We start from the raw sequence: 12,710 nt of genomic DNA, 5'->3' as shown, positions 1-12,710 counted from the left end.
TCCCAAACTCCAAATATCAGCAGCGTGGCTGCCTGGCAGCATCTCACAACCTTGCGCTGGCCACAAGTCTGTCCAGCACACCCAGACAAAACCCAGCGCCTGGTGTCTCCCCCAGCACTCTCACAGCGACATCCACACAGGGCAAGTTGAATCCAGCCGCCTTCTCCTAACACAAGGAGGGGAGGATGGCTGCTCCCCGCAGCTCCCCTCACGCTGCCCAGGCACTGACGAGCTCCCACCGCCGCATTCCCGAGCCCTCCCCAGGGCCAGCACCACCCGCGGGGTGTGTGAGGGCTGCGGGCTGGCTCTGCCCGCCCCGGCCCCTCGCTGCGGGCACGGGGTGTTTGCTGAGGGGTCGCACAACTAAATCCCCACAGGCCGTCTTGGGGAACACCCCCGCACCTGGGCAGGGAGAAGCGCCGGGCTGCCTTCCCGCCCAGCGTGAGGGGCAGCCCCGCGATGCCCGGAGCGGGACGCGCGTTCCTCCATCCCCGGCACTCCGCGGCCGCTCCAGGGCAGCCACCGGCGGGAAGAGCCGGGCACGGCTTCGCCCCGGTCCCCCTCACCTCGCCTGTGGAGAAGCCGCCAAAATGGCGGGGGGCGGAGGCGGACCCCCGCCCGGGCCGGGAGAGCCATAAGGGAGGCAGGGAGGCAGAGCTGTCCCGAACCCCGCGGGAAAGGGGGGCTCGGAGCCGGCTTTTTCCTCAGGGATCCCACCGCCCGCGGGACGGGGACGCGCCCGGCGCGGCGACTCACCTGAGGCGGCATCGGCGGCGGCCAGCGCGGCGCGGAGCAGGAGCGGCAGCAGGAGCAGCGGGGCCCCGGCGGCGCTCGGGGTGCCCATGGCCCCGGGCGGCGAGCAGCGAGCGGGGAGCACCCGCCGGGCCCGCGGCAGGTGCCGGGGCAGCGCCTCGGCCCCCGCCCCGCCACCAAACTTTGCCCGCAGACAAAGGGGCAGCTCCGCGCCGCAGCCCGCCCGCCCCCCGCCCCGCCCCGGGCAGCGCTGCGCCCTCCTTCCTCCCGGCACCGCGAGCCTCTCCTCCTTCTCCTCCTCCCCGGCACCTTGCGGCGGGGGGCCAGAGGATCCTGGCTTCTCCTCCTCCCCGGCTGCTACCTGGGGATGGAGCAGCCCCCGGTAATCCCGCAGCCCGTCCCAGCCGCAGCCGTGACGGGATTAGGCAAACCAAACGTGTTTGTGTTGGATCGGACCCCACTGACTTGATCCATCCCGGTGGCTGGAAGGGAGAGGTCACCCTCTTCCCCAGGGTTGGAGGCTTTTAATTTGTTGTGTTTTGGGTGTCAGCTTGGGTTGTACGGTTGCAACCAGGAGTATCAAAGGGGCAGGGGTCTGTTGCCATTTCCATTTCTCCCTGCCATGGCTGCTCCTTTGCTCTTCCTTTCTAGAGCAAATCCAAGTAAGAATTAAAGACTCAAACATTAGCTATCACAAAGCATTCAAACTAAAAAACGAACAAGCGAAGCCCACGTCAAACTGTTGCCCTCACAGTGTTTTCTTGCTTTAAGCACTTCCACACACACAGTACTATGTCCACTCAATGTAAGCTGCCCATCTCACCCCTCCAGCACTGCACATTCAACAGATCCCGCAGCCAACGTTTCCAAATGGAAATTTGGCTCCTACAAGTCACAGGATAAAGAAAAACAGCCCCAAGTCTGAAGTAACAACCATTAAAGTGCTTCGAGCCAGAGCCTCAAATCAAAATGAACTAGGAAAGTGAGTTTATTTTTACTAGTCTATGAATGAAATGGGGTTTTTTCCTGCTAATTTCAGTGTTCCTGCTTCAGAGCAGTATCCCAGTTCCCACATAGCAGTTGGTTGCACAGGGCTGGACTGCTGCTTCCTTCATCTCCTGCCTGCCTGATTAAATGCAACGATGGCACAGCTCAATTTGGTAATAATTCCTCATGGTAATTCCATCTGTTCACTTTTGATTCACTCCCTAATGAACACTACCGTCTTGAACTCTGAGTTGGAGGTCAGATTTTTTTTTTTTTTCCTCCCCGGGACTGTATGCCTTTAATCACTGTGCTGGAACTCCAGCAACAAACGTGAGAAGCAAAATGTACAGCATGGCACTGCTCCAAGATCCAAGCAGTGATTTGCAGAATGAGTTTCTCTGTGCTCTACCCAGTTACTAATACTCATTAGCCATTAGCAGAGGGTCGTTTTTTATAAAAACAGGAGCAGGGAGACACAACAACTACCTCTGCACACACCAGCACTAAGTAAAGAAATACTTCAGGGTCCTGTCAAATATGGTCGAAAGGATGAAGAAATACACAGGCCCCAATTCCCTTCAGATTCCTCAGGTGAAACTCTGGACAACTTCACCAAACTCAAGCACCAGCAAGGAAGAAACAGGTGGAAATAATAAAAGCCAAGCACAAAGAGGGTTCAGTAACTTAATATAAATGTGTAAAGTCCATCTTTTAATCATTTGTGCTGTTCATCTTCCTGCTGCTGTTCTTTGGGCTTTTACAACTTGTTTCCCTAGTCCAGCTACAGCCTCCTCCTCCTCCTCCTCCTCTTCCCTATTTCTCCTACCTTCCTTCCTGCTGTTCTGAGAACGCTGCTCCAAAGATGATGTTAAAAGTCAGAAGAACTCAAGATCCATAATTTACATCATTTTGCAGATTTAGCCATGAAGGAAGAGCTTTTTCCCTCTAGAAAATACTAACTTAAAACATTTCTCAAGTTTTGTACTTGGTGCAAAAGACTTTGAATTTTCAGAAATTCAAAGTTTGGTAAAGTTTTGTCCTTCACATCCTATTTAACACAAAAGCAGCATTTCTGCTTTGAGAAGCAGAAGTTTTTTACAAGTTAGCAGCAAATAAAATTACAAAGTAAGCTTCAGGCTCTCTCTAGAGAAATATGAGATTGTTCTAAGGCTGAAAGCTTGAAGGGTGCAACTTGCAAAGCAATGACCCAGCTGTCAGCTGCTGCCATGGATCTTAGAAATACCAGCACAAAAAGTCACCAGGATTGTAGAAATAAACCATTTTTTAGCCTCTCTTTTATCAAACCTCCAGGCAGAGGTCAGTTTTCTGCAAGTTGGTGCAAAGGATCTGCTCCTCCACTTGGCAAATCGCTGGCTGAAGAGATTGGAGCCAGACATAACTTGTGTTCCAGGAAAGCTGGGCATGGGCTGGCACAGGCATCCACAGAATAGCTGGGGAAACATGGTTCTGAGAAGGATCCATCTCCAGCAAGTGATTGTACTTTTATGGGAATTCCCCGCTTCCAGAATGCCTGACATTTAAACGTTTTTCCAGGTTTTAAATGGGTTTTTTATGATTTCTTTTTTTTGATAAGCATTTTTAAAATCAATGAGATTAGTCCATGAAGACAATATGGCATTGCAGTGGCACCATGTGCAGTAATACCTGAACTTAACCCAGCATCTCCCAGTACCTCGCAATTTGGGAAGACTGGCATTTTCCTCTTGTTTTCCAAGCAGTCTTGGAGGTGACACACTGACTCCCTTCATGTCCTGGTGGGATGAAGCCTGCAAGCTGGGGTACTAGCAGAAATAACTGCTTGGAAAGGAATTATGTTTACCCCTAACAGTGTTTTTAGGCAGCCTTAAGAGCTATTTTTCCCCCCTCTGTCCTATTCCAGTCAATCCAAGTTTCCCCACACAGATAGATTTTCGGCTACAGCATTAGCCTCTCACAGAGTTTGGAGGCTGCCAAGACCAATGGTACTGCAGAACATGGATGTAATCATATTTAACCTGTCAGAACACCCATCTCAGCACTAAAAACCCGTCACCCCCGTGGCATTTGTAACATCCCTGCCCTGCTCCTTTAACTGTACCAGAACTCAGAGCAAAAGCCTCACGAACTCAGGTTGACTCACATGGATTCCAGTTTTTTTGGAGTGCCACGAACTTCCCTACAAGTCCATGTTAAGACTGAGTGTCAAGTCTAAAGCCTGCATTCCCCACAACTCACACAGCTGTCCTAGGACAACTTCTTCCTTGTTTGGGCAAACGTTTCTGTGTGCACTGACCATGAATCGCGGCTCTTCTCCTTAGTTAAACTAACAGCAGGTTCAGATAAAACAAATCTAAAAGCCATCATACATCATCTGCATTACTAAAGGTGCTGCAGCACTCCCTCTCTTCCACAGTGATTTCCAAAAGCCAGCAATGCCAATTCAGTCACACTTGGTGTGACAATTAAAGTGATGTCTAAGGCACGTTGGCCCAAGAACCACATGTTCAAGTCCCACTCCGCATGTCTGGGGACTAAGTTCATTAAAGAGGAATAATCTCACGTTGTCTTCCTCCCTTTCATCTCTTCCCCCTGTGCCAATGAAGCATTCCAAGATAAAAAGAAGTCCCAATGCACTCAACAGCTTGCACAACACTGATTCAGCATGGCACAGACCAGGAGCATTATTCCTTTAGCAATCAGTAGGCACAGTAACACGAGTTCAAAACTACACCTGAAAACCTGCTGAACCCATGAGCTACCTCTCCTGCTCACCTGACCTCCAGAGGTCCCGATTTACTGTGTCCCCACAGCACCCAGATTTTCCAGGTACAGATTCCTGCAGCAACTCTTGTTATGCTATGCTTTCATTCTCTGAGAGCACACTCAGCAGTCTGAGAGCTTCTGATTTAAGCTCACCTGTACATTTATGCTTAAGTATCACTTTTTTTTTTTAAATACACCCATCAAAGAGGGCAGGCCTATCTTTGTCCAAAATGGATAGTGAAGTCTTGGAAATAAGCCAAGAAAGCAAAGGCAAAGAAGCCTATGCAGATGACACCACAGACTTTGCTTGTCTGCTCCAACAGGTAACTTACCTTCAAGTTGCTCCTTTTGGGTCACAAACAACACACAACCACTGGAACACCTCATAATATTCCTTATATGGGTAATTCCTTAGTAATACAGATATTCAAGTGCATTGGCTTTGCTTTTTTCCCTTACAACCTGGAAAGTCTATTAAGTCAGTGTGAAACCTTCCTTTACACACCTGAAGAGAATTTTTTCATCAAACTCTGAGCAAAGCACCCCACACAATCAAAAATAATCAGCGTGGCCTGACAGGAATTAGCCACCCTGACTGACAGCAGCCAAATGCTTCAGATGGGAAAAACGAGGCCTACCTCCAATGATAGGAATGATTTAAAGCCACAAACCTTTCCAGATTCAGACCAGCTCATCCCTGCTGTAAATCGCCAATCCCTTCTGGGACCATTTTACATTTCGGGGTGCAGCTTTATGAACGTGCGTTTAGCAACCGAGCCCCAAAAAAACCCACCCAAGGAGAAACTCCTTTTTCCAACACCCATACGGGAGGGGAGGGCAGGAGCGCCATCTCCTGGAACGAAGGCGGAAAACACCGGGAAAGAGAGCCGGGTCTCCAGTTTACATTCCAGAAAACAAGGGGAGGGAAAATCAATCAGAGCAGGGTGTGTGTTCAATCCCCCCACAAAACACATCCAATTCTTCCTTAGAAAAAACATGTGCTTGGTTCTGACAACAAGCTCCTGTTTGTGACAATGTTGCACTGAATTTATACATGAAATCCACAAGTTCCATTTATTTTTTGTTCTCACAGGGCATGATTTGAATGACACCACTCACTTCCTGAGCTCAACCATCAGATCCACAAGGAAAAGACATCAGGTACTGACGGATCCTTGCACAGGTTTTTGTTGATCCTCATCAACTTCATGTTTTTCTTCTTTTTCTTCTACTTTCTCCACCTGAGGTAGGATTCCATCAAGGTTCAGCAGCAAACCTTCACTGGTTGCAGATCTGATCACCAACCTCCGCACAATGGGATCTAGGGAACAAAGGGCACCGCCAGACTGGTCACTCCAGCCCTTTCCATGCCTCCAGCCTGACTGCTCTCAGCAAATGTTTTTCATCAAGCCAGTAAAAGAATACCCCAAGAATCAAGCTTGACACTCCAAATCAGCAGAAAAACTTCTAAGACCAGGAAAGCCAATCCTTACTAAACTGGGCTGATGTAATTTGCATTTAAACTCATTAAGAAAAAAAAAGCCCACCCCTTTCTGCATCCACTTATTATATTTCAAGTCAAGCAACCCCTCATAGCTTTTATTTGGGCTTCTCAAGGCATGTGTACTTGGCATATTATGGTCTGGCCTCCGCAGCTACTATTAACAGCATCCCTGGGAGAGAGGCAAGATCATTCTCCTGGCAGACATGCAGCAAGTATTAACATTAAAAAATGGGGTTTTAGCTTACACAAAGCTCCTTCCCTAAAATCATTTCATGAATCACCATTTTCTCTCCAGCCAAGTAGATGCCCTTTGCTTAAAGTTGACTTCATTATTCCTTTGTAACTCCTCTTGCGAAGGAATTAAAAAAAAAACCCAAAAAACAAACAAACCAGCTTTTCCCTTGGAGGAGCAGAAATTTTAGAGATACCTTGGGAACAGACAGGTAATTTAATGACAATCCAGTGAAGAACACTCATTTCCCACTTTTGTTTGCTGTAACCTGAACAACCACATTAGAACGACTCCTTACCGTAATTTGATGGCTTGAAGGTGCAAATATCGTGGATAATTGTTTTCAGATTGGCAATTATGTGCTCAGTAGGCATATCCAGCTGCAACGGGATAATGCCAAGTTAGTTATGGTGATGCTTGGAGCCCAGATTAACCAATCTGGAAGCACTGGTGTTTATAAATATTTGGATAGATCTCCTTTGTCCGTGTTCCCTGAGAAGGAGTTACAAATCCCATTAGCAGCCATATCCAAATGGCTCAGAGAAAAGAAGTATTTTATACATGGTGTTCTCCAGAATTCCACTCAGGATACGAAATTCCCTGGGCTCTGTGAAACGTGTAGCCTTAAGGGGGTGAAGAGTCTTTAAAAATCAATATATACACAAGTGGTCTTGCAAGAACCTTATTAAAATGAAGGATTTGGGGAAAAGAAGCTTCTAGAAGCAGCTGTCAAACACCACAAAATGGATCAAGTCCAAAAACATCAACAGCTAAAACTGAAGGCATTAGGAGCTTGAACAGAACGAAATCAAACAGAAGAATCAACGCATCAGCTCCATAGTGAAGACAGGTAATGCTCAGAAGATTCCAAGCACTTCAAAATAGCTCCCACAATCCAGACGAATATCCCAGCTTCCAAACCAGCCTCCCACAGTAAATCCTTGTGGATGCACACCCATCTTGCTGTTTAAACTGCTTTTTGAACACTTCTCTGCAGAGCAGCACAAGGTGCTGTAAAAAAGGTTCAGGGAAGTTAACTGGTCCCTTTTCATTTTTTAAATGTTTGACTCCTTCAACAGCAAGATCCAGAATTCCAACTATACACAAAACCACAGGTATTTCTGTTTCAGTCAAATGCAAAACAGGGAATGAGAAGTGGCTTCAGAGCTCTGTTTTCCAAGCAGGTACCTTTTGTCTCCTCAAGCTACAAAGTTCTGTGAAGTTGGGAATCATACAGACAAGGAAGCCCTTGGAATTCCCATGCACAGCTCAGAGCACCTAATCAGAATTAATAAACTCATTTGTCTCCAACACTGCCAGGCAAAGCTTCAGGCTTCAGGTATTTCCCACCCTTCCTGCCCATGCCACCATCAGTTAGAGGAAAACTAATCCTCAGGCAGGATTACAAAGAGGCAAACCAGAAGGAAAACAAAAAACCCAGAGTTTGGGGCAGAGAAAATAAACAACCAAGCCAAAATTAGTGTTCTATTTCAGGTGTAACACAAACAACCCTTCTTTCTGCTCCAGTCCGGAACTACAGTTATCAAAATTAGACATCTTTAATTCTTTAACTATTTGGTTAAAGCAAAGATTTTTTTGACCCTCCTGTGCACATCGACCATAGCCTTACAGACCCATAGTTTATTTACTCACCAAAAAAATAAAAAGTTTAAAACCAGCTGAAGATGCCACACAACAAAGAGTCCCACTTCCTTCACAGCTCAGTTAAAGGGAATGGTCAAAAATCCTGTGGATGTTTTTTCTCCTCTTTGAATACTAACTTCAATTCTGTTCAGGAGGGAAAATTTAAGAGCTCTCTACACAACTTACTCTGGCTATTCTTGTCTTGATTATATCCTCATCTTCTACTGCATACTCATGACATTCTCTGAAGAACTGCAGCATTTTGGGAATGTCACTGCCCAGGGAATCTATTAACAAAACCAAAAAAGGCAAAAAAGTTATCTGAGTGATGCTTATTAGCACAGATAGGTGTGCTATCACTAAAGAGATAATTCAACCTGTTAATTAAGGCAAGTGAACGCCACTCCAAAATGCAGTTTCACAAACAAGACAATGGTGTCCTCACTGAGATTATAAAAAGAGTTCCCATGTTCCCTCCTTCCTCATTCATCAGGATTAATAAGCATAAGGGCAGCTAGCAGGCAAATCTATCTGGATTCTAATCCCAGATTTGCCTGTTGTAGGGAAAAAATGGATTCCTAGAGTTACCTTTATTTAAGACAAGGGGTGCAGTCACCTACAGTCTGACAGTGAATGTAACTAAACACCCTCATCAGAAACCCTTGCAGTGGCAGCCCCAGGGCTCCACCTCCTTCAGGAACAGGCAGCTGTAACAAAGAACTGCTTCTCACTTCTCCGGGTGCTCGGGTACTTCCGCTTCAGTTTGTTCCTCAGGGGAATTAACTTGGGGATTATGGCAGGGACAGCCACGTAGAAATCAGCTTGGATTTCGTCCTCCAAGATCTGCAACGAACACAGCTCAATGGATTTGATTGAAGTTGACCTCTAAAAGTGTCCAAGCATAGAAACCCACCTCTTACTCTTCACACTGGCTGTTGCCCCCCACCTGGAGATCACTGGACATCAGGCTTCTTCCCCTCCCCAGGCCCCAGTACTGTTTAAATTAGGATATTTATAAAATTCTTTCCAAAAATATATACCCATTTGATTAATTCAACTCCTCCCACGATGGCAGCTCCATGCTCTCGAGCTATTTCAGCTTCTTGCTCATTCTGGTGAGAGAAAAAAGTAACAATAAGCAGCTGTACTACCAATCAGGCTGTTGGTCTGCTGTCAGTTGAGCTCAGGGAGAGAATTTGAAACAATTAAGTACACAGGGTAATCAAATAAACCCATGGCAGCTCTCTGGAATCATCTCACATAGATAAAACAAAGGACAGCTGCAAGAGTTTACTGGACACAAAACCCCCATGGAAATAAAGGAATCCTGGCTCACCCACCTCTGTGAACACCAAAACCTTGTTCACTTCATCCGTAAAGCGATGGGGAAGAGTGACACTGCTGGAAAAAGGATCCACTTTTTTCTGGCAAGTGAATAAAAAAAACCCAAATGTTAAAACAGACAAAAAGAAATCACAACTTGAGGATCAATTACATAACCACAGGGAGCTGGTCCCCTAAATATGAAAAACAAACCAAAAAAAATGCAAACGAGGTGAGGAACTGCAGCCTGTCTTCACAAGCCCCCCTGTGACAATCCCCAAGTCCGAAAAGACTCCAAGCCTTAAGAGGTGCCAGCGTTCCCACACCCCCTTCCAGCCCACCTTCTTCTGCAGTGCCATATCCAGGAAGACATTGATGTACACAAACTGCTTGGGGTAGGTGAAGTCCAGCTCCTGGAAGTTCTTCAGCATGCCCACAGCCTGCTCCAGCTCGTAGGAGGGTCTCCTGTAGAGCCACGTCAGGTACACGTCGTCCACGGGCTTGGCCATCAGCAGCCGCCTCCGAGGGGCGGGTTTGTCCTTGAGTTTCTCCTGCCTGCTCCTCTTGGCATCTTTTTTGGCAGTTCTGAGAGCAAAAAAGCCAAGCACGTTGTGAGGTCACCAATTGAAGAATTTGGCATGTCTGACCTTATAAACAAAGGTTTCTCTTCCCTTTCCTGTGGCATTTTGCATGCCGTTAAACACCAGTCCCAGTTCTCATTCTCCTCCCTATTTTCAGAGGGTCTCTGGCCAAGAAAAAGAATGTTAAAGTAATAACTGGATACTCCATTCCTCTATAAGCAGGGTAAAAGGGTCTGCAGCACTTCAGAACACTTCATTCTCCTGCATACAGAGGCTGCTTCTGCTTCTCCCAGCCATGCTGGGTTATTACAGAGATGACAAATTAAACCATAAAAAGCCAGTTGAAGGACAAGAAGGGTTTGAAACCGATTCCAGGAGCTCATCAGCTTCCATGCTGACATGTAACCCTGCTATACCCCGCAAAAGCACAGCTCAAAACCACCGCATCAACCTTTCCCTGTGACATTATCACAGAAAACACTCCCTGCGAGTCCAGGGTGCTCTCCGGGAGCATGCGGGATGCCGCTAGGGACAGTCGGCTGCTGGACCAGCACTGTAGAGCCAAACCCTCGACCCACACCCCCCAACACCACCTCCACGGCCAAGGCAGCCTCCTGGGATGCCGGACCAGCACTCACTTAGCTGCTGCCGCGTAGGGCCGGGCGCTCGCGGGGCTCACCACGGCGGGGACGGCGACGCGCTGCTCCAGCCCGGGAAAGACCCATCCGCACCGCGGGGCCAGCGCTGCGGGGCAAGACCAAACATCACCTCAGACAAGCGCCGCGGCCTCCCGCACCCCCGACCCGCCCGGGCAGGCCCCCCAGCCCCCCTCAGGGCCGCCCCAGAGCGGCGGCGGCGAGCGCAGTGCCCGGGGGTCCCTGAGGGCGGCCCCGTCACCTCGCCACAGGCAGCGGGCGCTGGGTGCCGCCATCTTGCCGAGCTGCCCTGTGCACCGTCCGAACCGTTCCCCGCGGAACTCGCTCCCCGCGGCCAAGCAGAAGCGTTCCGGCGACCGGCGCTTCAGCGGTGTCCTCCCCTCCGCCGTCCTCCCGCCCGCGGCGCCCGGGCCCACCGTTCCGCGGCTGCGCAGGTCCCCGCTCCCGGCGTGTGCCCGCTGCCCGGGGAGAGGTGATCCATTGCCGGAGGCTGGGTAAAAGCCTCCAGTTCGCTTCTTCACCGGCCTGAGAAGGGCCTCAGGGCAAGCCCGGGGTTGTCTCGCAGCACTACGAGCCAAACTGGTCCCCCCTCCCCGAACCAACATGGCGGCTACTCCTGAGGGCAGCCAGAGCCGCGGCCCTGAGACCTGGGGGCGTTTACACCTGTTCAGCCACCTCTGTTTGGGAGAACACTGCCCGTTTAATGCTTAATATTGTCTGCTGTGAGCCACATGTAATTCCAAAAAGAGATTTTCTGGCTGTCATCTCACCCCTGTTCCCTTGCATATGGGTTGGGAAAAGAGCTCCCTAATCTGCTCTCCTGGAGCAGCATCCACTTACAAAGACTTTGTTTAACCATCTCCTGAGCTGTTCAGATTCACACCACAAACTTTAACGGTTAAAGGGGGCTTTTATTCCACACTGATGTGCTGTTGACTAAAAACATTCCAATCCCCCAGTCTTCCCCAATCAGTCCATGTCCAAGAGTTATTAAATCAGGCATATGTGGCTACATAAAATTCCCCAATGGATCTGCATCCGAGAACTTTTAAATTAGACACAGGTGGCTGTGCAGAACAAGTTGTAACAAAACTGTGTTCACCCAATCCAACTCTTGGCTCAGTGTCCTGGGAAAGGATGGAGATGCGGAGGTGTGAGGGCGATGGGAGGAAAAGGAACCCTCCTCGGTTAAAAAGCCTCAGCTGAGGAGTGACAAACAGTTGTTTTAAACTCACGGCGGGGAAATGAAACCATTTTGGATAGGCACTGGGCACGTGTGATCCCTGTAGTGGTGGTGGATGGGAGAGGAGACTGTTCAGCATGCACCTGTGGCCAGGTAACCTGCATCCTTCACCATCTTCCCACCTTCCTCTGTGAGCCTCTGGCTTTTTGCACACAAGGTGGACCGTGGATTTGGGGAGAAACACGGGCTCACAGTTAATGCACACCCATTCCCAATACCTCACTAGCTCCAAAGCCCATTTCCTACCAACACCCCTTGCTCCATTGCTGAGGCACTTCCCGCTCTCCGGGTATCAATGAACTTTCTGGGTCTAGCATGAGCTCAGGCAGCTGCAGTAGAAAGCAAATTCCAACTAGAAGCCCTAGGGCCTGAAGTCTTGTCCCTCTCTGTGCCACCCCCCCGGCCACCTGTTGCTTCCTCAGACACTCCCTACATCTCCCTGGTGCTCTTTTTATTCCAGCACCGTTTTCCCACCTGGGCACACACAGACCCACACCCTCCCCGCGCCTGGCTGCTGCTCGTGTTTTATTTTTCAATCCACCTTTCCCTCACGTTCGTCCTAGTCGGCCACCAAAGGGATGCTGGTGTGTCTGGTAGGCGATGGGCTTTAGCACCAGAGCCCCATTTACCTGCGTTTCCCTGCTCCAGCTGCCCACAAGGATCCGTGCCACTGACACTTGGGCGCCGAAAAAAACCCCATTACCTAGAGGAGGAGAAACAAAGGTGTCTGACACCGACGAGATGCCCGCACACTCAAATCCTCGCTGAACGCGGGGCACCCTGGATTCCCAGGTGGACTCTTCCTTCTCCCACCGCGGCGCGATGACAGCCGCGTCCTCGGCTGTAAAACCGGGGGGGTAAAACCGAGGGGCAAAAAGGAGGGGAAAAACCGCGGGGGTAAAACCGAGGGGTTCTTTCGGGCCCCTGCCGATGCTGCCGGCGCCCGTCCGTGAGCGCTGACACGGCCCCGCGAGTGCCCGCGCTCCCCCCGCCGCGGCCCCGGCCCCGGCACCGCCCGCCGCCG

The 12,710-nt window shown here is 49.6% G+C and overlaps 2 protein-coding genes across 6 annotated transcripts in view; both read right to left on the bottom strand.

Moving 5' to 3' along the window:
- FRAS1 (Fraser extracellular matrix complex subunit 1) overlaps positions 1-5,472 on the bottom strand; it is a 114,853-nt gene extending 109,381 nt beyond the window's left edge. For 4 of the 5 annotated variants that reach the window (XM_069012426.1, XM_069012429.1, XM_069012428.1 and 1 more), the window contains exon 1: positions 757-911. In XM_069012426.1, the coding sequence (XP_068868527.1) occupies positions 757-844 (88 nt within the window). In that variant the 5' untranslated portion in view covers positions 845-911. Of the gene's footprint in view, positions 1-756; positions 912-4,835 lie in introns of those variants that run through there. The other variant, XM_069012427.1, reaches the window with a different exon arrangement.
- Positions 5,473-5,550: 78 nt separating this feature from the next.
- MRPL1 (mitochondrial ribosomal protein L1) lies at positions 5,551-12,639 on the bottom strand. Its single transcript, XM_069012436.1, has 10 exons — positions 12,316-12,639; positions 10,685-10,901; positions 10,426-10,531; positions 9,548-9,791; positions 9,224-9,307; positions 8,924-8,995; positions 8,615-8,726; positions 8,070-8,170; positions 6,538-6,619; positions 5,551-5,824 (listed from the first exon to the last, which is right to left on the bottom strand). Exons 2-10 carry the CDS (start codon positions 10,716-10,718, stop codon positions 5,661-5,663), a joined length of 999 nt encoding a protein of 332 aa, XP_068868537.1. The 5' UTR covers positions 10,719-10,901; positions 12,316-12,639; the 3' UTR covers positions 5,551-5,660.
- Between the last annotated feature and the right edge of the window lie 71 nt (positions 12,640-12,710).

The sequence above is a fragment of the Aphelocoma coerulescens genome, chromosome 4, assembly GCF_041296385.1.
Source record: "Aphelocoma coerulescens isolate FSJ_1873_10779 chromosome 4, UR_Acoe_1.0, whole genome shotgun sequence".
Classification (NCBI taxonomy): Eukaryota; Metazoa; Chordata; class Aves; order Passeriformes; family Corvidae; genus Aphelocoma; species Aphelocoma coerulescens.
This window is presented reverse-complemented; position numbering and strand designations above follow the sequence as displayed.

Coding starts and splice junctions, on each gene's coding strand:
- MRPL1 (XM_069012436.1), bottom strand. CDS start 10,718: ATGGCGGCACCCAGCGCCCGCTGCCTGTGGCGAG. Junction 9,792..10,425: donor CCCTACGCGGCAGCAGCTAA/GTGAGTGCTGGT, acceptor TTTTGCTCTCAG/AACTGCCAAAAAAGATGCCA. Junction 6,620..8,069: donor TCAAGACAAGAATAGCCAGA/GTAAGTTGTGTA, acceptor ATCCCGTTGCAG/CTGGATATGCCTACTGAGCA.